Source organism: Dermacentor silvarum, chromosome 2 (genome assembly GCF_013339745.2).
Source record: "Dermacentor silvarum isolate Dsil-2018 chromosome 2, BIME_Dsil_1.4, whole genome shotgun sequence".
Taxonomy (NCBI): domain Eukaryota; kingdom Metazoa; phylum Arthropoda; class Arachnida; order Ixodida; family Ixodidae; genus Dermacentor; species Dermacentor silvarum.
In genome coordinates this window covers 140,630,848-140,656,178 of record NC_051155.1, presented here as the reverse complement: position 1 = coordinate 140,656,178, position 25,331 = coordinate 140,630,848, and the positions used below count along the sequence as shown (strand labels likewise).

Sequence of the window (25,331 nt, the reverse complement as noted above, 5' to 3'; positions counted from 1 at the left end):
CCCGTGTGCTTGCGTTGTAGTTGCACGTTAAAGAACCCCAGGTGGTCAAAATTAATCTGGAGCCCTCCGCTACGGGGTGCCTCATAATCAGAACTGGTTTTGGCACGTAAAACCCCAGAAAGAAGAATTTTAACCATGGAAGTAGGCCTTGGCTAGTCATGCTTCTATAGTAGATTGCACCAATGTCGGTGCAAGCTCAATCAATGTGACTGGTTAACAGGCTTCTTTCCTTATGTGATGAGCTGAAGCTATAGGATTTGAAAAAAAGAGTGTCCATAAATAAGGGCTCAAACATTAGCTCATGCCAAAACTTCTTGAGCCTACCTGTTTTTCCTTTCCTTGTGCAACATCGGGTTAAAGCATAAGGCTATTTATTGCAATTAGTACAAAGGAAGGGACACGAGACACGCTGGTGGTCAAAACATACTGCTGAAATTTTACTTTTAGGAACCGAGCGTTCAGGACACACTCACCTTTCACAAATATTGCAGCACTTTCGAACTAAAGGTTTTGTGTTGAGTTCACCGATTCAAAGGAAGATGATAATTTTGCCTCTATGAAGAAGGACAGATAGAGTAGTGAGTGGCAGAGGCTTTGGGTGAAGCCTCAGTCGGATTATGAAAGGCAATAAAATGCAAACTCTTCGTTCTTTCCAACCGTTTACACAGAAAGGAGCTCCAACAACAAATTAGCACTTCATAACAGGAAACTGCCCTTGAGCCTACCATGATGAGGGAAGAAAATAAGGATAATAATAATTATTAAAAAAAACAATGACATGATTTGTCGTAACAATACATTGTAACACATGCAACTTGATCATGACAGTGGCACAGCACTGATGATCTCTAACAATGTTTGGTTGCATCCTCGTTTCGTTCACATTTGGAGTGAATATCACCGGTTCATGGGAAGGTGTGCAACCACCATGTCATTCCCATTCAAGTCAGTTCCCAGGGGAACACAAAGAAGGTAAAGACACACACAACCCCAGCGACATACATAAAATCAACTTGGCCCATTTGCATTCCAGTGCTGCTGCTGTAAGTATTCGGCATACAGCACACTCACTTGGACTAAGAGGGAATGACAAAGAGTGAAAGAACAGCACGGGAAGATGGAAGAAATAGGAACACTGCTGCGTGAAACGCACACCGCTCCCTGTTCTGGGTTTCCACACAGCTGTCTCTCAAGGAATGTGGCGAACAGTAGGCACACCACAGATCACACAATCACTACCAGTCCCGAGAAAAGAGGCAGTCTTTGCTGGAAGAGTTGCATCACAGCCCAAGCGGAACTGTACAGAGCGATGGAAGCTGATGTGGCACAGAGCCTTGCAGCGAGGGCACACCCTCATTGCGCTGGCTCTACAGCTTTGATCCTTCACCTGTTCCACAAGGTGACACAACCCAAGCTGGAACTCACATGCCTGAACTCTTCCAAGACATTTATAGAATATTTGGATGCACTTGCAAAAGTTGCTGCTCTGCATGTAACCAAGAATGCACACAATGGAAAAAAAAGATTGCTGTTTGGGCCACGTCTAAGCACGTCGTTAATTGCATGGGTGACAGTAGCAGTGTGCGACCAGTCGCAATGAATTGAACGAGAGGGCCGCGCAGCAATAATTTAAACTCTGGCACAACCACGTCTCCAAAGTGCAACACAACAGCAGTTCTTATAGTGTTCCCAGCGCAAATGCAGAAAAGTATGCTACAGAAAGGCTTGACACACAAGCTAGCCTGAAATGCAGCATAACCTTCTAGGCACTCCACAGTGCGTCCTCGTAGTCTTTTTTTTTCTTCTTCTTGCAACTGCTTCCCAGACACAAGCACGTATTGCAGCTCACACAACAGCAAGCAGACACAGCACGCACATTCAGCAGCCGCTTCATGTGCAAAATCAGCAAAGGCACGTGTGCACCAGTCACTGGGATTTTCCTTGACGCAAAATGGTGCCAGCGGCGCAGCAGCAGCAGCAGCCGAGTCCCGCAGTTGCTGCGTGCGGCTCTCTCTGTGGTCTCGTCCCATCAAAGAGAAGGGTTGCTTGCTTGCATGATGTTTGCTTGTGTACTGTGTGAATGCTGCTCGTGGCTGGCCATGTCGGGGGAGAAAGTCCTACTGCTTGACACCTAGGAGGCCTGCCACTTGAACTTCCCCTGCATGACCCACCGCTGTGAAGCCCGGCCATCACACTCCCTCAGCACGGGGAGAGAAGGATCCTTGGGGTCTGGCTGGTCGAGGCAGCGTGCCGTGTTGACGTGCTTGAACGACTGCTCCTGCAAGACGGCATAATAGGCCTTTTGTCAAGTAAAAGCACTCTAAGGTAGGAGATTCCTGTTTCAAATGGGCAGCACCACGCAACAGTGGAGAGGAAAAAAAATTTGAGGTTTTACATGCCAAAATGATGATATGATTATGAGGCATGCCATAGCGTAGGACACTGGATTTTGACCACTTGGGCTTCCTGAATGTGTGCACCTAAGTCTAAGAGTCCACAAGCGTTTTTGTTTTTGCCCCAATCTAAATGTGACCGCCACGGCTGGGACCCAACTTGTGACCTCAAGCTCAGCAGTGCCACACTGCAGCCACTAAGCTACTGGGACGGGCGGGGTTAAGAAGAAGAACTGGCACACAGACAATACTTCTTGAAAGATTCGATGTAAGAAACGAAGGATAGACATATGAGATGAGAGAAACAAGGTCCTCACACGTTTCATCTCATGTGTCTGTTACTTTGCTCTAAACCTTTCACAAGGTTTAGGTTCACAAAGCTTTCAAAGATGAACAAGCTCCAAATAAGGCTGACAATAAGTACTACTCAGACATTGCTTGTACAGCCTAAGCAAAGGCTATGCTGAGTGAGATCCAGCTGTCCACATTAAAGAAGCAAACTGTGCGTTGCCAGCAACCAAAACACTAAAAAATGTAAGTATCATCACACTGTCAGTATGTGTAGCGTCGAAGAGCAATTTTAGTTTCAGATTAGTCATGCCATCCTATAAACCATGCACTGTAGATTAAATGTAAAAGTAGATTAAAAAGTATCACGAATGTTAAACATTGAATAGCAGTCAAAACTCTTCAGACACCATATGCAGCATTCATCTATATGTTTCGTTTGTTGGCACAAGACACACAGAATAGCAAAAAATGGCTGTGCAGACTTGAAGTGGTGCGAAAACTAAAAATTCTTTTTGTGTCTGTGTCATAGGAATATCAATTACAGTCACCAGTGTGACAATACTGCATAGAAATATGCGTTCCTGTAGGTCTTAAAGGCACGGTTAAGACCAGTATTACAACGAGCAGAAATAATAAATTAGTGCTATACTATAAGGTACCTAAAGCGTTGATTTTACCAAGAACGGAGCTTTCATAAGTACAAAAATGACAAACATACAACAGAATTTGTGCAAACACTGCAAAATATGCTACTAGCTGCTGTGATGCAACATCTTGTTTATGTGATGCAACATCATCATCATCAGCAGCAGCAGCAGCCTATATTTATGTCCACTGCAGGACGAAGGCCTCTCCCTGTGATCTCCAATAACCCCTGTCTTGCGCTAGCTGATTCCAACTTATGCCTGCAAATTTTCTAACTTCATCACCCCACCTAGTCTTCTGCCGTCCTCGACTGCGCTTCCTTTCTCTTGGTATCCATTCTGTTGGATACCAGAGCTGTTGGATCCATTGGGCTTGGTATCCATTCTGTAACTCGAATGGTCCACCGGTTATCCATTCTATGCATTACATGGCCTGCCCAGCTCCATTTTATTCTCAATTAGAATATCGGCTATCCTCGTTTGCTCCCTGATTCACACCACTCTCTTCCTGTTTATGGTCTTGTTTATATCTTGTTTATAGTCAACTTATTTACACTGCATTTGAAAGTATCAGAAAATTCAGCTTGACCAATCCAATTTTATTGGGCTTTCTTCAGATGAACTCATTGCTTCTGCTCTTCCACACTACTCTGCTTTTGCTTTCCACATAAGTATGGCATCTTCTATGTGTGGTCCACTGACTTAATGCCAACAGCAACAAAATTTTCAGTCACGTAAGAAACCTAGTTTCAGATAGTGTAGATATAGAACAGCCTCTGTCCAAATTTTACGTCTGAAATATGAGTGCACGCATCATGAAAGGCTTGCAAAAGTAGACGTCTTTAATACCAAAACTGACAAAAGAAAAACAGACAGAGAGAAAGAAACTTAGCCACTACTGCTCGCTAGAAGTGACGCATGACTGAGAACATGCGACTCCGTGGCATGACCTCCGAGAACGGGCACTGCCTGTGGTGCCCTGAAAAATCTAAACTAATAATAATAATAGACAATATCCAGCACTTCAGCTTTGTCAAAATTGCTTCAGTAGTCATTTTAGTAGTAATACTCATTTATAACCAATTTAGACAAAGTGAAATTTTGTTGCAGTTGGCTTTTAAAGCAGGCAGTACCACCCAGAAGAGCATGGAATCCGAGCTCGTCGACCCAGCTATGGAGCACACACAGTTGTCAATGCTGCAAGAGTGAATACTCGGAAAAGGTTCAGATTTCACACCATGCATGTACCATTGGTCAAATGTGATGGGTTAATTGCATTTGACATGCATCCATCAGCGCTTCATAGCAAGATATCTTTAAGTGACATGTGCCAATACTACAATCTAAATGCACGATATAAGCCAAACGAGCCACTGCTTCCAATGCTTAAAGTGTGGATGTTCCCCTCCAAAATTCTTAGTAGCAGGATTTCATTTGGTGATGGCAGTCTAATTAGCATTTGAATGCTTTGTGAATGACAGCTTTGCGCAAGTATAATATTTAAATACACATTACTCGCAGACACCACACACAAACATACAAAATAAATAAGAAGTGAAATTAATGAATGAATGCATAAATAAACGAAAGGAAACAGCTTTTCAAACCTTTCTCCTAACTGCTGAGCAGAAGTGTTGTAACAAAACGAAGCAACTGAAGCAGCAGCTCTCACTAATTTCACTTTTGCTCTGTGATGAAACAGTGTGGCTTCACAGCAATGCAGGGTTCATTTAGTATAAGCAAATAATGTCTGCAGATGTAAATTCACCATGAAACAGATTTTGCTTTCACGTGCAACCTCGCAGCGTTATTTCTGCGCAGCTCTGTGAAGCTGCACCTGAAGGCAGAAGTTACGTATAACCTGCCTAAACCTGCCTAAACAAAGAACATGATGAGACAGGAGTTTGCACACAGAATGACAGTGCATGTGCGAGAACATACAGCAATCACGAAATGAACAGACAAGTCTCCAGTCAAGGGTACAAGCAATATAATAGACCTGGTGACACCCTGTCCGCCCACGTACCTCTTTATTGTAGATCCAGAGCTGGTTGCCGCCCATGCCGTGGCAACGCAGGAGCTTGACAGGACCTCGGGGAGAAGAGGCGTCCAGGCAGTTGTCGTCAGACATGATCTGCTGCCGCTTGGTGTAGGCAAACACCTGGTTGCCGCCCATGCCATGGCACTTGCTCACAGCCAAGTTCTCGCCGCTCTTGCGCCCAAAAGTGTCCAGGCAGTCTGAGGACTCGGCGTGCTTGATCTGACATGTGCAAGAAGGTGTGGAAGGGCAAAAAAGAAGCAAAGGGAGAAAGATTTAAAGAATGCAATCTCTCAATGATTTCTTTTGCACCTGGAGATCACTACCACATAAAATAATGTTGAATTCCAATGGCAGATCGCGAGCGCTCGGCCAGATCACGAACGGAGCGCGTCGCTCCGACTCGGATCGCTCCCACCAGCTCGCACCAAATCTGCGAATGGAATGCATGCGCTCCCGCGGGGGCACTTAGTACACGGAAATGAATTGAGAGGGCGCTGAACTAGAGGTAAAACAGAGAGGAGAACAACAACTTGGTGGCGCAGCCCACCACACCGCTTCACAGGAGATGCTTATAGCATCCATCCATTCATGTGCATCGTCCCAGCATTCTCTGGGTTTGTTTTCCTTCTGGTATTTCGCACGAGCATCGCACGTGTTGGCGCGCTTGTACCACCTTGGGCTGTACGGTACCTCGTCGTCCGAGTATCGCCGAACGACATCCTCGACGAACCCAATCTTTTTAGGCCTCTTTGCAGGCAGGCGAAACATCACATCAAACGCCCATTGACACACAGCAGCGTCACATTCACTGTCGGTGTCGGTAGAATCATCACTGAACTTGGAACTTGTGTCCGAGTCGGAGCTGTCACTATCTAGTAGCATGAACAAAAGCGCACGGCGCGTCGCAGCATCCATGCGGTCCATGTTTTCCATGTCTACTGCCCGCGACCGGAAACAGGCGACCATGACAGGAAGCAGAGGCGGGTGAAGGAAATACGTCACGCGGACTTCCGGTGAAATCTGCCGATTTCGGCGGAGCAGATATTTTTGCTCCACAGAGCGATCCGGAATCGACGGCTGGTCCCAATCTGCCATTGGAACACACAACTCGCGCTCCCATTCTGCCATTGGAATAGACTTGCTCCACACAGAGCAGAAATACTTGATCTGGATCTACTATTGGAATTCAACATAAGTTTTGACCATCACAAATCTGTGTGTGAACACCACAGTGGAGTGGCCACTAATAATGTTTGCCACTGGAATTCTTTGTAAGAGCTGAAATATGATTCCAGAGACAGTTTACAAGTATGCACAGTGCAACCCAGAATCTAGCCCAGAACTTTGTGTTCATCAATAAAACAAAGAGCTTTTCAAAGTCAAAGAGCGCATTGCCCAGTGCTGTATCTGTTTCAGGTAATGTTCAATGACAAATACAACTCAGAAAATGAAACATTTTATCAGGAACTTGGAACTGCAGATGAAATGTTTAAATATCTCATCAAAGCATGTATTAATTACAAACAATGTGGACTAATAAGATGTCGAAATAGTTTATGCTGCTTCAGTTAGTTTCCCAAAACCCAAGAAGTGATAACGTGAGTCCAGATACCTCACAAACTTTAAAGTGGCAGTGCACACACTAATTGCATGAGGCTTAAATGTGCATGAAGGCATTGCTTAACAGTTGCAGGCTTCCTTCAATGTAAGGTATAGTACTTTCAAATAATCTACAGTTGCAAGTAAAATTTTGGAGATCAATGCCGGCACGAAACACATTTTTTTTCTTTAGAGCCTGAGCATGGCCTATTAAGTGGTACAGCCTATGTGCACATGCTCAACAATGCAATTGACTGAAGAAATTCTATGTGGGAAAGTAGTGCTAGTCGATTTCATTTTTTACTGATGCCATGGTATCTAAACTATCGGTCGTGACTCTACCAGAAGCAAACTGGTACAATTGAACCACGATGTAATCAACACTGTTATAACAAATTATAATATATAATAAGACATAAAAATTTAGTGGTCACGCTTTGTTTGTATGAGTATTTTACTGCTATAATGAAAACGAAAGAAAATGATCTCAGACAATATTTACCATATTCTTGCATGTATAACCCGCACCGAAAGTTTAATAAATTTAACAGTAAAGTCGGGGTGCGAGTTATGTGAATTTCGCCTTGAGGTGTGGCTTCACGGCAGCATGAGCCGTGCAGCCGTGAAGCCAGATTTCAGGGTAGCGCGGCACACGCTGTCATGAAGCCACACCTCAATAAGGCAAAGTCCTCCACCATTCAAAGTTTCGCTATCCCCTAGGGAAACTCACTCTCTCCCCACCCCAGTGTGTTGAAACTACCTTCTCCCCTCCTTCGTGGTTGCCCATTCTCCTCCTCCTTATGGGTTGGCATTTTGCATTTAGTAGTTAGCGAATAGTGCACGCAGCTGCAAAACTAAAAAATTCGTATCACGATGAGCTTCACTGTACAGCCGTCCTTCACAGCACCGCAGACGCTGAAGATTATCAGCATCGCTGAAGAGGGGGGGGAACAGAGCTGCTAGCCAAAGATACGACGTGGACAAATTGCGCATCCATGAACAGAGACTATTTTTGCAAAGATGCGAGTGTTGTTGTATGCAGTTATTGCCGCAGGCTATTTGCGCTGAAATTTCTTTTTCCAGGTTGTTTAAGTGGGGGGCGCAGGTTATATGTGGAAAAATACGGTAGTTATAGCAAAGTGAATATTTGTTCACGTATAGCACTATATATGTATTTCGGTAGCAAAATATGTCAACTACTTGGCAAGAGCAACTTGAAAAGGCATGTTCTGGATGCACATGTGCACTTTGGCTAAATGGTTGGCTTGGCTGCCCTGCAGCTGGCAAGCCAATATGCTGATCCCGTGTGGTCAAGCCAGTCACACGGTTGCGTCTTAACGACTATGCAAAGTATGTGTTTGTAATATAAAGCTGCTCATGCTCCATGCATGGGCACGACAAGCCACTGATAGGCCATCAAAACCTATGGCCTATAGGAGGCTTTATGTCTTCATTTCTTTCGCATACACTCACATTATTTTAAAACAATATTAGCGTGTACACTTATAACAAACATCAGATATAACAAAGATACTTTTGTGTCTGACATGACTGTTATAAAGAGGTTTGACATATAACAACACTTCGGCATTGGCGACGATTCTACCCAAAAGCCCCATACCTATGAGAGTTCAGCAGAATATTTTTATTGAAAGAATGTCAGCTTCAGTGAAGTAAGATTGTAGCATGAAAAAGAGGAATATCTTTAACTCAGCAGAAACAGCAGAGATAAAACCCCACACATTAAGAAAACAAAATGTGATCACTCATTGCTGGCTACTCACGTACCTCACCAAGATGATAGTAGTCAAGGGGCATGTGTGATTCAGGATAAATATTCTCCAAGTACCACCTAAAAGTGTTGCATTTAAGCTTGGTACGAAGTTGTTTTCGGTATGAAAGGTCTCCTTTGTCAACATTTTTGGCCGCTGAAAAAGAAAAGAGGAGGAGAGAGGATGGGGGGGGGGGGATAAAAAGAAGTTTGGGAGTTCAAGTTAACAGATAAGCATCACACAAACTGGCAGAAATTTTAAAGCAGACCTTCATCCATGTGTAAGTATCCACCAGACAAAGAGTTGTAGAAATGTTCTCAACATGTGTGATTGAGACAGGTATCCACTTACTGAATGAACAAATAGTACATAAACTAACACTACAACACCCTATCAGTCAGCATAGTGGCAGAACTATGTACTACTATGACATCAGATCAGGCAGCATAATCGCAGAACCATTACAACTTTGACAAACGTGACATGGGACTTGAATATGTAGAAATGGCCATGTAAAATATGCAGCAGCATATAGTTTATCTCTGAAATCTTCGAATAAAAACTGTTTCGTCCACATTATGTAATGCCATGCCTGACATTATCAAACTGTCCGATTTGCTAGGAAAAGTGAAATTACAGTAGAACCTCGTTGACACCATCCCACTGTGTACGATTTCCCGGTGCTAACGTTTGCGATCGAGAACACAAGAAATGACCCAATAAAGTTATGCTTATTTTTTACCGGTTGATACATTCTCGGAAAACGCTATCTTTCGGCTCCAATGTTCAGCACACCAGAAAACAGTGATCGTACGATACGTTTTTTGGCCAGTAGAATCCATGTAAACAAGAAAAGGCGCGAAGTAGTCACCCGCTACAGCAGCTTCTGTGCAGTACTCGCCCGCCCATGTTGCATGAAAACTCCGATGTGCACTCAGTTTTCTATTTCGGTATGAGCAAATCTCCTCGCAGGCTGTCACACACCGCCTTCACAGCTATCACCACCAACCCAATTTTGATAAGCATTTTCACCTATCTCTGTTGCAGCACGCGTGACATAGTGCCATTGGAAGCGTAATGCACATTTTTAATAGGCGATAACCCAAACGCGCCGCCGTTCCCTGCTGCAGGAGGCATGACCTGAGCGTCATGTATCACTCTGGCGGCATCATATTTCACGCAACCCACCATCTCAAATTTGTTGGTTTCCCACTGCCATCTTAAAATACTAAGCAATAGGAAAACGACAACATGCATCTCCAGTCGCTCAGGCGCCATCCAGCTTGATGCACGTCCAAATGATTGGTGCCGAGAGGGCACGTCAAAACTTCCTGCCAAAATGCCCCACTTGAAGAAGCTGAGAATGCAGGCCGAATTCGAGGAGTGGAAATGAAAGCTTACTGAAGCCGCAAAAACGACGTGTGTTGATTGACGCTTGGCCCCTACTGTTTCGGCGCACGCCAGTGTCTAATGCTGCAACGATTCGTGCAACGCTTCCCGTTACGTAAATGACACCTATAGTTGGGTCTGCCAAAATATTTAGTGACATTAGATGATTTGTTTTCGCGGTTACTACGTTCGTTTTCGAGTTTTTTTGCAAGACGTACAAAACAAGTTTCTACTGTAGATGGGGGAAACACAAAGTTCAAGAATTCAATGGAACATAATATCGGCAAACTGAAGTATCCGGCAGGTATAAGATGCAATCCTCATATGAACAATACGTGTGGTTGCGGGAATCATGTGGTCGACGGGATCGTGCGATTTTTGAGGGAAGGTACAGATTTTGCAGTCACATTTTTCGTTAAACACTTCAGTTCCCACTTCAAATAAAATATCTGCAAATTCTGCTACACATAACAATATCAAAACAAGATATGAAGTAGAATACAGTGCTAAGTTCATGTGATGATGGCTCAAGAAACTAAACTGTCTTGTTGAAGTGTCTGCCATCTGGAATTTTCCCAAACTGTTGATAATGTGTGTGTTCAATGGTGTATGCCCAATAAGTGCCAAATTGGTTGAAGAAATCAACTGGAGAAGCAGTTGTTGCCGAATATTATTCAAGTGACAAAAGAAAGGGGGGAATCATGGAGGGAATTTAACCTTTAGTTACAGTATGTAAAACCTCATTCACATGTTTTGGAAAAAAACTTCAGAAATAATGTACAGTTAAACCTGCTTATAACGAACCTCCATATAACGAATTCCTGGATATAACAAAGTTTTTCTATTCCCCGACGTTACTCCATAGAAGCACATGTATTTGAGACCTCTACGTAACGAAGCGGCAGCGGGAGACCCCCTCAAAATAACAAATTTTCCCCACCGACAACCCAGAGATTTCGCCCCAAATTTTGTCATTTTTGCGCGAGCAGCAACCGGAAGCACCTTCTCCGCCGTGACGGAATGCGAAGCGGCGGCATCGCGCTGGCGCACTCGAATTTACGGTGACTGCAAGGTGAGAGCGAGTGCATGTGTGCGTGCGTGCGCGAGGTGGGCCTGCATCCCTCGATCCGGCGATCTTGCTGCCGCGGGCGTGACCTTTCCCCCTCCCTTCATTCAAACATGATCCCGCCGCTTGCTGCAGCTGGCCTAGCCCGCCAAGCCAGCACTCTCCTTTTCCAGTTGATGTTGCTGAAGGAAAAAAACGAACAAAAAAACGAATTTATTGTTTTGTTTTTTAAACGCGCTGGCAGCGCCACTCTTTGGTTACTGCGCAAGTCTCTGCGCCTCACTTCACTAACCTGACACTAGGTGACACTATACGACGCCATCGTGTCGCTCACTTTTCGTTTTCGACGCCTCGCGCTTGTGCGAAACGACACGCATCCACGCATCCAGTAACTGGTCTGACATTCCAAGGATGAGTGCTTCGACGAAAATGGAAAACGGGTGCGCGTTAGAATCGAGGGCACGTTAGAATCGAGTAAATACGGTAAGTGTTTCTTTTTCGAATTTTCGTGCCGACCCTGCACACAACGAAATCCTCTTTATAAGGAAGTTTTTCGGGAATTTGTGAATTTCGTTATATCCAGGTTTAACTGTACTAGCGGGAAAATGTAAGATCCAAGGTTAATAAAAAACTTGGCAGACTCAACTGTAGTCAACATCTACGTAATGCGAAGCATTGTGCGAATTGTTGCAGCACACAACACCACCACATGCCGAGCTGGTGGGGCCTGTGTGGCCCGTGATGCACATTGTCGTTTTTCTATTACACAGTGTTTTAAGAAAAACGACGGGAAACCGAAACTAAATTAAACTGGTGGGCTTTGCCAGAGGATGAAAAGCTGGGTTAGTTGGTGTTAGTGCAGGAAAGATGAGAGAGGAAGAGAGTCACACTTTCTTAATCTATCGTCTTCCCTGCGCTCCAAGTGGCTTCGCCATAATCTGATGCAGCAAGAGCAAAACATGACACTCACTTCACGTCACCTGCAGCAGGGAACGGCGGCCCATTTAAGTTATTGTCTATTAAAAGCACGTAGTACGCTTCCAATGGCATTACGCCATGCATGCTGCGACACATATAGGTGAAGACACTTATCGCAATAGGGCCTGGCAGTGATAGCTGTGAATGTGGTGTGCGACGACCCGAAAGCAGATTTTCTGGTATCATAATCGGAAACTGAGTGCGCGCTGGCGTTTTCACGTGACACGGGCGGGCGAGTACTGTGGAAGCTGCTGGAGCGGGTGGCTACTTTTTTCGACTGCGCGTGCCTCGTACCTTTTTTGTTTACATGGGATCTAGCAGCCTGAAAACTTATCATACGATTGCAATTTCGTGATGTATTGGCGTTAGTGCCGAAAGATTGTGTTTTCTGTGAACGTATGAACTGGTGAAAAAGAAGTGTAACTGCATGGGGTCACTTTTTGTGTTCTCGCTTGCGAACAATGGCGCCAGGAAATCGTACGAAAGTGGATTGTTATCGATGAGGTTATACTATATGCTTCGAGTGAATTGTCACAGATGATCAGTTTTGCAATCAACATTGGCAATGTGCTCGCAAAAATAGTATATAACAGACATCAACAGTTTACAGGAGTCCATTTACAATGTGTGGTAGCTAGAAGATAAAAGCATACCAATTTCTTGCCATAACCAAGAAAGCTGAACTAGCCATTGCATGCAGATTTAAACTATCAAAACTGACAGCGTACACTTACTGGAAGGAACAGAAAATTAAAAACGAATAAGAATATTTACTCTCATCAGTTGTACATGAAACACAAACAAGTCAGGGCTAACAAACTTTTTTGGGGCTTTTGAGAATTTGTGTGGTATCAGCATGATTTCGGCTTGAAAGCACAGTTTAAGGCTTGCATAATCTTTGGCGAAAAAACAGCAGTGTTGGTACAAAATTGTGTTATTACTCGTAAGAGGTGCTTCTACTTTATAATTTCTCGTTAAAGCTTTATTTGTCCCTGATAGTATAGCAACAAGTAAAAGCGAAAACTACATACAAATAGAAAGCCAGGTCCAAAAGTATGCTAGTTGCGAGCCTCATAAACAAACCTGGGTTGATAGCAAAGTAAAAGTCTTTCCACTCGTCGAGCCACACTTCGGCCAGGCGTGCATTGTTGTGGTTGACAATCCGACTAGTCCCACCGGGAAATGAGTATGGCGTTGACTTTCTGAAGACGTGGCCCACGTGTGAGCATGGCACTATTTCCAGCTCTCCGCCGCACATCCAGATCTGAAAAGGAAGAAGTCACATGCTTCAGCAACTGCACCTCCATAAATAAGGACATTTCTTTTTTAACTTGAAGGTCAACAAAAGGCCGCTGTCGTGCTACAACTAGCCAGGAAAAGAAAGTTCACTGCAGCTGAATGAACACCACTGCAACATACACACACACAAAAGAAAAAGTAGAGTGAAGGCGCGAAATTGCTGTGACTGCAATGCTTTCAGAATGAACTTACAATACAAATAAGTAAAGGCTACCCGATTTTACATTTCTGTTCATTACTTTAAAAGTGCGCTCACCGAAGCTGTGGTATGCAAACAGCATACAAGCATGAATGGCTTCAGCTGTGATGGTGTCATTGAAAGCACTCTGGCACAAAAATAATCTCACCCTTTGTGAGACTGCACTCTCATTATAGTGCTGACTTACCGGCTAACCGATACTCAAGCTGCGTAGTTAAACAATACACTTGTGTGGTACATACATGTAGCACATATAATTAGCAAGCAATGCATCAGCTTTGGTGCGAGTGACATGCAATTAAAAACTCCCCAGTTAAACCATCCTCAGCTAATAGTTCACAGCTACTTGTGCAGACTACAGCAGGCTCCTGTCTTTCTTGTCCGTCAAGTTCTCTTTCTGTTGGGCCACAAAATCATAATTACAACATTACTTCACTCAAATCATCACACTTATTTATTGGTTTTGGACCTTGCCTACAAAAGTTGTTACGCTGTGAACATCACTGTAAAGAAGCCGCATCATAAGCCCAAGCTGCACAACGCAGAGAAAACCATCAAGCCGTCTTAGGCCATTCGCAGTAAAAGGTGCGCATCTCACCCTAAACGAGAGCTCGAGGTTCTCGCCTCCCCAGATGTCCATGCCTTCGTCATACTTTCCCAGCTCGTTGAAGTAGTCCTTGTCGATTGAAAACAGGCCCCCTGCCATAGTAGGTGTCCTGAACATGATAACCAACAAATTGTCATTACAACATAGCTAACTAAAATCAACCAAAAAAGAAAAAAGAAAAAATTGACAAACTTCAGCAAATAATTATGAAGTTTGACTGTTGGGTGTATTGTGTGTTGGAGTGTGTATAAGAAACATTGACGTGGAGGGCTTCGGAATTATTCTGGCCACCTCGAGTTCTCAATGTGTGCCCAAAGCATGGTAACACAAGTGTTTTTGCATTCTGCCACCACTGTAGTGCGGCAGCTACAGTCAGGAATCGAACCTGCGACCTCGTGTGCAGCAGCGCGGAATGCCAGTGACTGGTCCACCATGGTGGGTCTTCAGCGATTCTCCTAGCTTAGAACACATTTACTGGGGCAGCAACAGGCTCTCACAGCAAGCAACACATTCAACTTAAGAGGAAGCTTTAGCTCGAGGCCATCTCCGATTTCCCCAGGTGAAAATTTCCAACTGGGATCCAACTGGGATCAGCTGGGATGAACGGGTTCCAGCTGGAAACCAACTGGTCCCAGTTACACACCAATTGGTCCCAGTTGGAAAGCAACTGGGTAGCAACTGGTTCCAGTTGGGAACCAACTGGAACAATTTCCAGTTATACTAGGAGTGACTGGACCCAGTTGGGATCCAACTGGAAATTTGACCAGTTGTACTGGAATCAACTGGTTCCAGTTGGATTCCAACTGGAACGTTGACCAGTTGTACTGGTAGCAACTGGTTCCAGTTTGGATCCTAATGAAATGGTGACAGAAGTTTAACTGAAAGCAAGTAACATGCAGTGCTTGCTAAGACAGCAGCAGCTAGTCCTACTTATACTGAGCAATTATGTTTGGCAGTTTGAGCAACCCTAGCAAAAATTCTAATAGAAGTTTGTAATAATTAGTCTAATACAGTTTTGTATTAGTTGTATAAGTTTTGTATTAGACCAACAGAAATTTCTATTAGTCGTACTGATTTACCTGTAAGACCAATGGCCCTGTGTATTGTACTTATTAGTCTTATACAATCAGTATTGCATGTCTACTAGTTTCTCTATTAGACTAATAGGTCCTATTGGCCTTATGCTGATTGTTGCTGGTCTGATACAACATGTATTGCTGGATTCCGCAGCTTATATTTTGTTTGCTGGTGAAAGTTAATTGATAAAAAATTAGACTAGCGGACCGCTTGCTTGCATGGAAAGGTGTTTCTAATTAATCACTGAATAATTAAAAATTCTGCTGTACAATTGTGCAGCAGATTGCGTTCCTACGTTTGCATTAGTTTCAGCGCACTAAGCTAGAAATGGACATCTCAGCGACATACACAAAAGCGACGTGCGCCTACATTGTCTTGCCAATTTTGCTTCACTGAGCCTCGTCGTGATGAGTCGTTGAGTTGAGTCGCTAATGTCTGCAGTACAGCGAATACTTCCCCACAAAAAAAAAAGGAAAAACCGAACAACCAGTCGGAATCTGCAAGGCAGATCGCGGTGCCCGGTCAGCTTACGATCCTTAGTGAAGTACATGTAAAACATGTCATCTATGCACACAATGGCCTGCCATGGCCTTCAAAGTATGTGCACAGACGCCCCCACTCTCAGAGTCAGCATAGCACACTAAACCCCACACAAATTGCCAAGCTTCAAGAGAGAGAGAGAGAGAGAAAAACGAAGAGGGAAAGGTAGGCAGGTTAACCAAGGACGTGCCCGGTTGGCTACCATACACTTGGGGAAGGGGAAAGTTACTTTGCGTGATTACACAGTGCAACCGAAATCTCTTGACCACACACTGCCCTGACTTTCTACTCAAATGGGAACCACAATGTAAGAGAAATGACTCTTGCAAGTCGTAGTCTTCATGACAGATACATGTATGTTGCATATTATATAGAATAAGTAATGTACTAAATTTGTAACTAAACACTTTAAACTGCCAAAGTTAGTTACATCGACTTTTGCAATCCATTAATGGCCCTTTCATTCTATGCAGTTTCACACCGAGATTCACAAACATGTTAGTCTGGTTCAAGCTTTTGCAACAGAAAAACCTGCCGAATGAAATAATGTTTGTTATACGTAGGAATGTGTCTACCACACAAATGTCCATATATTATGTAACGCCGCTTGCATTATGTTGCTTCAGCCATTGCCAGCTCAAAGGTGAACATCTGCTACAGTTCCGAGAGCTGCTCATCCTCATTATCAACCAGAATGTGGCAGCAGCAAAGGTGCACCATTTTGATATATTAAAGGGCAAATCCGGGATTTTTTAACCATATTAGATTATTTTCATTTTCAAATGGCATTGATAGTACTGTCACCGAGGGTGGTTCAATTTGCTTAGAAACGCATCAATAATTTTAAATAATCAATGAACGAGGTACCAAAACCGAAACGGGTAGCTGCTCCTATGATGTCACGATGAGTCAATGACGTCAGATCCTACACTACCATAATGTAAACATGCAGAATGCGTGCTAAACATGCAGTACATGCGGTGCTAATGCCAAAAAAGCCAAGCTGACAATGTCTCCTGACGACACGAGGAGCTTTTCCAGCTCTTTCGAGCTAGACAGCCGTGACTTCAGTGATGATTTCAGCGAAGATATGAGTGTTGAATGATTTGAGCGTTTGACCCGCCACCGCCACGCGAGGCAGCTGATGTGCCCAAGCTCAACGCATTGTGCTGCGGTTAAACGAAGAGAAGCACCGGTTATCAAGTCTGTCAAAACGATGATTGTCGGCCATTGTCTCATAGAAAAGGGAGCCAGCTTCCTCGTTTCTGGGCAAAGTGGCGGTGTAGTCTCCGATGTCACAAACACAGGGTGGCCAGTAAAATGTCATACATTCGTGGATATGAGTCAGGAACATGCAACCAATCTTTAAAATTCATTTTCAGGAAAATTGTATGACTTGCAGTCATATCATTTGGCACAGATAATCAGAGTGCAAAAGAGAACGTATACCCAAAATTTTGTCAAGGTCAGTGGACATTGAAAAATCGCTGAAGTTGCCCTTAAGGAGGAACTTAAGAGAAATATTAAGTTAACCTAGATTAACAGATTACACATCTGAAATTTTGAATAGGTTTACCACACCCCTGAGCTGATGTATGGTAAACCAGCAAGGAAGCAAAATCAAAAGATATGTGCCAATGCCATTGTCCAAATTCCTTCACAAGTTCCCCGTTATATCGCAGATTGTGGCAGTGTCAGCTTTGTGCGTATTAATCCTTTACCAGTAAAATATAATTATAACACTGCATTTGAAAGCAAGCTTAATCTCAGTGATGTCAACATCACTGGCAGAATAAAAGCCCCAACAAAATTATTTAAGTGAGTTACAAACTGAGAATAGAGATTGCACCAGCTGTTCGAGGTTGCGTTCAAAGTACATAGGTGGCACTGCATCGAACCACAAACTAGAGTTAATGTATACGTTGCTACAAGGAGCAGAGTTGTGTGCTTTCTATATGCTGCTTGCACTTCCATTTGCTGAGTGCGGTCACATGCTTCACAAAGTAACGCACAGCCAGTACTGAATCCCAAATAAAGAAAATGGGTGATTGCAGCGCCAGTGCATCATCACAGTTTGGCCCATTCTTTGACGATCAACGTATGGACAGCCGCTTCCAAAATTACTCTTACTCAGTTTTTCTTGTATGTGCATAGTTCTGATAACCATCTCTTTTTTCTTTTTACTCATTCAGGATTGCTGATTGGTGCATGTTTTGACACCACCGTCTTAAGTTCATAATAAAATGGTCCTCAAGTACAGTGTTGCCACCTTGTTTGTTAAGAATTCTGCCAAAAAGGGTTCTAACGTCTGCTAGAATCTGCAAATGTTTTTAGCAATCCACCAAATTATCCAAAAACACATTTTTGTTAGAAAACCTTCAATAGAAGAAAGTGTAAATACTAAACAGCGAGAAAAATACCATAGTCCCGAGAGTAACTTAACACATTAGAAGTTTAATGAAAGTAAGTGTAAACCATTACAAATGAGAGAAATAGCTGTGCTGCTTGCACGACTATAGAAGTCAAATGGTGGCTGAACTTATGCTCAACATAAGCACTGACTAGAAGGAAATGGTGTAGTCTATTTTTTCCCAACAATTATCTTTCACCTATGACTGCAGCGCTTCTGTTTTTTGGCGCAGGTACAGAAGCGTGGAAGTGTCAAAACCTGTTTGCTAGTATGTCATCGTCAGCATGTGGGCCCTGGTCTCCCATTTGGCAGACCGAATGTTCCGGCTGGCTCACAGCGCCTGTTGAATTTAAAGCCTCACTCACTCTTTGTAGTCATCATGAGTGCAGCCATTGAGACGGATAACTCTCTCTGGAAGCTCCTAGTTGAAGCACCACTTTTTTAGTCTTTCCAACCCAGCTATGATGACCATAATATGCTACTGTGCGGGGGGGGGCGAGCTTGTTTCAAAGCTTTGTTTTCAACAAATTCATGTGGCTGAACTGTTGTTCAGCTTCAGCATTCTAGTTGGGTAAGAGTACCAGCATTGCGAGAGCAAAGTCTGCTAGAATGGGTTTTTACCAAGACAGTTGCGATAATCATTTATTTCACACCAGACGTTCTAAATCATTGACGCCCTCACTACAATCGTGATGCTCGTCCATTCGCTTTCTATGCAGTTCTTGTAGAAGGTGAGGCATGGTGAACACGCTTACTGTCGAAATTGAAACTTTTTAGCGAGAGATGAAACATTTTAACAAGAGATCCGCCACCATCTGCAATTACACTTTATTTAAATTAGCTAAAAATCCACTATAATTTGCTAAAATTCGCTCAAAACGAGCAAGCCGCTAAAAATTATTTGATGTTCCACTAAAAAGTCCACTAGAAGCATACTTTTCCTGCTAAATTGCCAAAATCTGCTAGATCTGGCACAAAATCCACTAAGATGGCAACGCTGCTCAAGTGTCCATGCTCTATCAGGGACACTCTAGGACCACTTCATTTGCATGCAAAACAACAGACCTCTGCCCAATTCTGCTTCTTATGGGAGCATGTACAGTAACTCTATTAATATACAGCTATCACAACTGCCGGCTACTAAGAAGGATGTAGGAAATAAGGCAACATGCAGTGCATTGCATACCACTGCCGGCAGTGGTGTGCTGTTGACACACAGGGTGGCTAGCAGCACATCACGCCAGAGCAATGATTACAATACCTTTTGTTTCAGCTGGCAGCTGTATACAACAAAAGGAGCGACGTACCTGATGGGTAGTGTGCGGTCTCCACCTCTGCGATCAACCTCTCGCTGTGGCACCCGGTACCAGCGGAAGTTGAGCTTCCAGTTGAAGCCACCCCAGGTCATGTCCGAAGCGGAGATGTACTCAAATGTCTCATCACTGATCACATCGATCACAGGGCACACCACTCTAGTCCTGAGAGAGAGTGGGTGAGCAAGTGGTTAACAATAATCGATGCTCGATACGCCGTCCAGGTCGACAATCACCGAAGCTCGTCAAAATAGTACGTTGGCAGCAAATCTTATCACTTGCAAATGCAGGTTCTAGGTGCATGGGTTAAAAAGTAAAATTATTGCCCACGTATTTATTAGGTTAATAAATAATTAAAATAAATAAAATAATAAATAAAAATAATACATAAATAATAAATAAGCAATAAGCAACAGAACTGCCAAGAAGCAGTTCTGTTGAAATAAATCAATGCTTTAGTTGGCCTGCTATGTTTCCAGAAAGCACATACTCAAACCACATAATCCAAAAAAGTTGAAAAAAAAATTCTGTTAATTTGAACCTTTTGGTTTTCCAGGACAGAATAATAACAGTAATAATAACGCCCCCACTTTGTTGCAGCGAAATCATTTTTGAGTCGCGTTGATGCAGTATAAAATTTAACTCACTGCAATGTATTGCCTCCTAGAGGAAATGAGCCAGTGCTTTAGCTGAAAGAGTCGTGTATACCTGGCACTCCTGTTAATGCAACGTTCAATAGTATATGCAGTATATGTAGTAGTATATATAGTAGTATATGTAGTCGTATATGCAGCAGTATATGTAGTAGTATATGTATATGTAGTACCGGATCTATTACCTGTCCTCGGCAATGCGTGCCAGCAGTGGTTCCAGCCAGTGATGTGTGCACTCGCAGTGGGCATCCAGGAATGTGATGACTTGGCCTTTAACCGCAGCCGCTCCCAGGAGCCTGGCACGAATGAGGCCCGAACGTTTTCCCGTTCGCATGACCTACACCACAAAAGGACATTGACATCTCACTCTATACTGAACTTAATAGAAAGGTTTCAAGCCATACTTGTTTTTGCAGTCAGAGTGTTAAGCACCACACATATAATAAAACTACCAAGCCACCACTATTACGTGCCATGGTGATGTTTCTCCAAATAATTCTCAGCCCTTGCATGCACAGGTATGCATAGCTGCCCAATGTTCACAAGCATTTGTTCACACGCGCTTGCATGGCTATCCGAGATGACTGGTACCATGCAAAAGAGAAACAATGCAGTCATATGAAGGTGTTATTACTGCAATTCACACATTGCATGTACCTGAGCCATGGTTATATCTTTCGGCAAAATTTTTTAAACCAATGAGTGAACAAAAAGAACCTGTCGTGAGGCCCTGTCAAGCATGTCTGGTAACACTTATGGCACTCTGAAGCTAAAAACAGTGATGTGAGCCATCTTTCCCATTCTGAACAGTTTCTGAAAGCTGGAACTTGGCTTCATGACATGCCCGCTCATGCATGTAGCAGGTTCTTCTTTCTGGGATTTTACATGCCAAAACCAGTTCTGATTATGAGGCACCCCGTAGTGGAGGGCTCCGGATTAATTTTGACCACCTGGGGTTCCTTAACGTGCACTACAATGCAAGCACACGGGCGTTTCTGCATTTTTCCTCCAGCGAAATGCGGCCGCCGCGGCCGGGATACAATCCCGCTATGTCGTGCTCAGCAGCACCACACCTTAGCTGACTGAGCCACCATGGCGGGTAATGTAGCAGTTTCAAAGTATCAATACTTAACTTGTAAGTTCTGTTGTATGCATGTATTAACCACAATTTAAAAACAAAAAGTGATGCCACACAAAAATCAGCATTTCGCCATGTCTTCCCCAAGTTGCCAACTGTATGCAGCAACATAATTACTAAAGAGTCCACTTAGAACAGTCACACTCAAGATGAATGTTTGCTTAATTATTGTGGAATAAATGGTGCAACAGCAATAATTTAACATTGTAACAGTTTCAGCATGTCGCAGGTGCACCACGTCTTGAAGCGTGCACGAGTGTCACAATGACACAGAGGCACTTGATGCCCATTTTACATGCTGCCATCAAGCAATGCGGGGCCACAAGTCATGGTTATTGGACTTGGGCATTATGAAACATAGTGTCACCAATAAATGACTAGAGCAGTGCATAAGCAAACAAAAGACTGTCAGAAAAAGAAGTTATGAACACTTGTAGCTGGGCAAAGAAATGGCAACATGTGAAAAGAAAAGTGGTGTAGCATAGACACATTATCTGTCAAATGTAAATATTCATGCAGTTATGTTGTGTCGCTGCTCAAGAGATGGCCAAATCAAGATGCTAGCAATACGTTCCTGTGAATGATGGCACAGACATTATGCGACTATGTACGGGGGAAACGTTCATCCACAAGGCTTGAGTGATATCAAAAGAGACAAACGCTGGTGAGTGTTTGGAACGGGTAAACTGCAGTGATGCCAACTGCTCTGAAATAGTGAGTCTCTCAAACAAAAGCCTCTTGAATATAGTACACTTTAGCAGAGAATGCACTGGACACTGCAGAATGTCCTCATCAATACTGAACTGCATGCAAAGATGGTGAACATTGCCTAACGTTATACCAAATTTCAGTTTTGTTTTACCCCACTTACTATCCACAACAGCATACAAAATATGAATATTGTATTACAAGGTGGATTCATTATTTGTACTATATACATCTTGTGCTACACATAACGAGAGTGGAGAAACGAGAATGAGGGGGAAAAAGATGTCTTCACGTACCTTAACAGGCACTTCAAGCTTGACAACATAGTCTTCAAGCTTCCTTCCCAGATGTTCTGCAAAAGATAGTATAATTTCATTTAGTAACTGTATATGCACTTCTGAATCAACTACCAAGTAGTTTCTGCAGCCATACGCAGTGGCCAAGAATAAGCATAAGAACAGAACAAGATCAACGGCAAACACAAGCATTTACTGTCAACAACAACTGCCAAAATTATACATTTCACAGGAAATCATTTTACTGTCAGCATATGTGCATAACGTGTTAAAAACAATAGCCATGACTAACTGTTTTTTTTTTTTTTTCACTCTACACATTTTTCTGAATTGTACATCTCCTTCCCTGTACAAATAACTTAAAATATAGCTAAAAATGAAAGGTTCAGCTGAGAACTGCTTCTGACATACTGACAAACTAACTAAATAGAGACCAGTGTGCCTCTCTATGTCCTTATCTCGAACTTCTGGCATAACCTAAGGATAAAAAAGCTCACACAGATCCCATGCATATGTTGGAATCTATGTGAAGTGAAGCTTATGTAAAGCGCTTAATTGAATGCTTGCCAGCTAACGGAGATTTGAACAATTTGACGATGACAGGTACATGCACAGAAAAGTACAACACGTATCAAGCACCATTTAGGAATTCTGTACCTCGTGTCTCAGAATGGGACATAGCCACTCTGGAGGATTGGCCAAGAACGGGCACATGCTCAGTGGTACATGCTGAATGGCTAAATCAAAGAAACTTAAGTAAGTCAAAGAATTCGTGAAGTACAATTAACCATTCTATTAAAGGATCAGTGTGCTTCAAAGATATCTGCATGTTTTACGTAGGAATCGTACGTAGCAGGACATGCCCATTCTGGAGCAGTGGCAATGAAACCAGTGACAAGTACTCAGTGGTTAAATCAAAGGAAATTAATAATCCATTAAATATAATTAGCTGTTTCATTAACAAACAGATTGGTGTGCTTTAGTGATGTCTGAGCCTACATTATATGTGCAGGTTTTATGTAGGAAGTTACATTTTAGTTATGCAGAACAAAGCTGGACATAGGTCGTGGTCAGCATACAAGGTTTATCACATCAGGCCGAGCAGGCGCCGACTGAAGTCGATGGACTGGAGTCGTGACGAGAGGTGGAGCTTCCGGACTGGGTGTACGGGGCCTGATAGGGGTTGAACGCACGAGGTTCAAGGCTCCAGCACCTCCACCAGTGTCGCAACGTCAAAAACGGAGGTCGCACAGCCCTGATCACAAGAGGAATAGCAGCAGGTCGCCTTTTTAATACAGCGCGCTACTGCGACTTCTTCTTCTTCGCCGCGCCTTGATAGAAACGTGCATGCCTGCTCGTATAGTCCTCCTCTTCATCGGAGTACAGGCGTGGCAATATGAGCCCCTTCCTGGGTACCTTTTGTATGTATATCCACAAATATATATTCAGTAAGACAGCAGCCACGATCGGGAAAGTCTGGGAGGGTTCGCAAAGAAAGACTCACTTTAATATTCGTATAAAGCCCCCCACCTGCTTCCACTGCATGCACCCTCCGATAAATGTTGGTGCAAGCTCCTAGCTCATCCTCCTTCACTCCCTGAAGAAACTCCCGATTGTAAGCTCCATTTTTCTTTTTTGAAAGCATGCAGGCAACAAACACGCACCCCTTTCGCTGGCATCATCCACAAGGATGATCTCTTCAAGCAGAGCTCGCGGTGACGTCCGTATGACGCTGTGCACTGTTCGCAGGAGAGTGGACCAAGCCTCGTTGTGGAACACAATTACCACAGACGTTGTGGGCAGCTTCTCAGGGTACACCTTGTCTTTGCATCTGTGGGGAGTAGACCAACATCAATACTGTCACAAGCTGAAGAAGACGTTGAAGATTAGTCCAAGGATGATGATGCTCATGGGCGTTGCGAGCTAACCACCATCTTGTCAGCTGCTAAAGTAATTATAAATATTCAGTAAATATATTTCGTGCTTCCCTTCTCCCCTTAACTATACATTTATTTGTTTATCTTGAGGCTCAAGTGTGAAAGTGTTACAGTATCCAACTAAACGGTCATCACTGTCATTCATGTATATTGTCACGTAGTAGTGACGGTAGAGAAAACAGTCACAAAACTGTGTATGACGAAACTGGTTGTTTATTGGGCGAACCTGTGCCCACAAAAGCAAGCTACACTCAAAGCACAACGATAGCGGCGAACACAGTCGGCGATCGTCGAAAATCTGATCAGCGGCGAAACGCGTCGGCTTTTATACCTGAGTCATCGAAGGTTCCAGATTAATCCCTGATGCCCGGGTGTCTTCCAGAAAGTTCTAGACAATTCGCGTCGCTCATACAATCAGATTACATGGGCGTCGGTGACCACAGACGACGGATAGAAGCATTGATAACGTCCGAGAAGCTTCCAATGCAGGCGCGTCCTGCGCCGAGCGATAACGTTTAACATTTGTCAGCCAATGTTGAAAGCGGCTACCGGTGAAAGATAAAGATGTGTACGTGTCAATACCCTCCCCTTAAAAAGCATCGTCCCGATGCTACAAACACGAAAGCGAAAACAAAACCATGCGTAATAAACAAAATAACAAAAAACAATAACAAGTAACAAAGTACCTAAGTTTGTCAGCGGGCGTAGAAAGGCTTAAGACGCACCACGTGGATGACTTCAGGTCGTGCCCGGCGCCGCTGTGATTGCGAAATGCCGTCTGGCACGACCTCATAGTCCAGTGCGCCAATACGTCGGGTGATCTTATATGGTCCGAAATAGCGACGTAATAGCTTCTCGCTAAGTCCTCGTCGGCGTATCGGAGTCCAGACCCAAACACGGTCACCGGGCTGGTACTCGACGTAGCGTCGTCGAAGGTTGTAGTGTCGGCTGTCGGTCCTCTGCTGGTTCTTGATACGCAGG

General features: G+C 43.6%; 1 protein-coding gene across 2 annotated transcripts in view; it reads right to left on the bottom strand.

Annotated features, from left to right (window-relative positions):
- Positions 1–410: 410 nt before the first annotated feature.
- Positions 411–25,331, bottom strand: part of LOC119441857 (polypeptide N-acetylgalactosaminyltransferase 13) — a 308,456-nt gene continuing 283,535 nt past the window's right edge. For both annotated transcript variants that reach the window (XM_037706492.2, XM_037706493.2), the window contains 9 exons: positions 24,078–24,244; positions 22,414–22,469; positions 20,457–20,608; positions 19,613–19,783; positions 14,270–14,387; positions 13,257–13,437; positions 8,757–8,896; positions 5,355–5,588; positions 411–2,278 (listed from right to left, as the gene is read on the bottom strand). In XM_037706492.2, the coding sequence (XP_037562420.1) occupies positions 2,132–2,278; positions 5,355–5,588; positions 8,757–8,896; positions 13,257–13,437; positions 14,270–14,387; positions 19,613–19,783; positions 20,457–20,608; positions 22,414–22,469; positions 24,078–24,244 (1,366 nt within the window). In that variant the 3' untranslated portion in view covers positions 411–2,131. The remainder of the gene's footprint in view (positions 2,279–5,354; positions 5,589–8,756; positions 8,897–13,256; positions 13,438–14,269; positions 14,388–19,612; positions 19,784–20,456; positions 20,609–22,413; positions 22,470–24,077; positions 24,245–25,331) is intronic.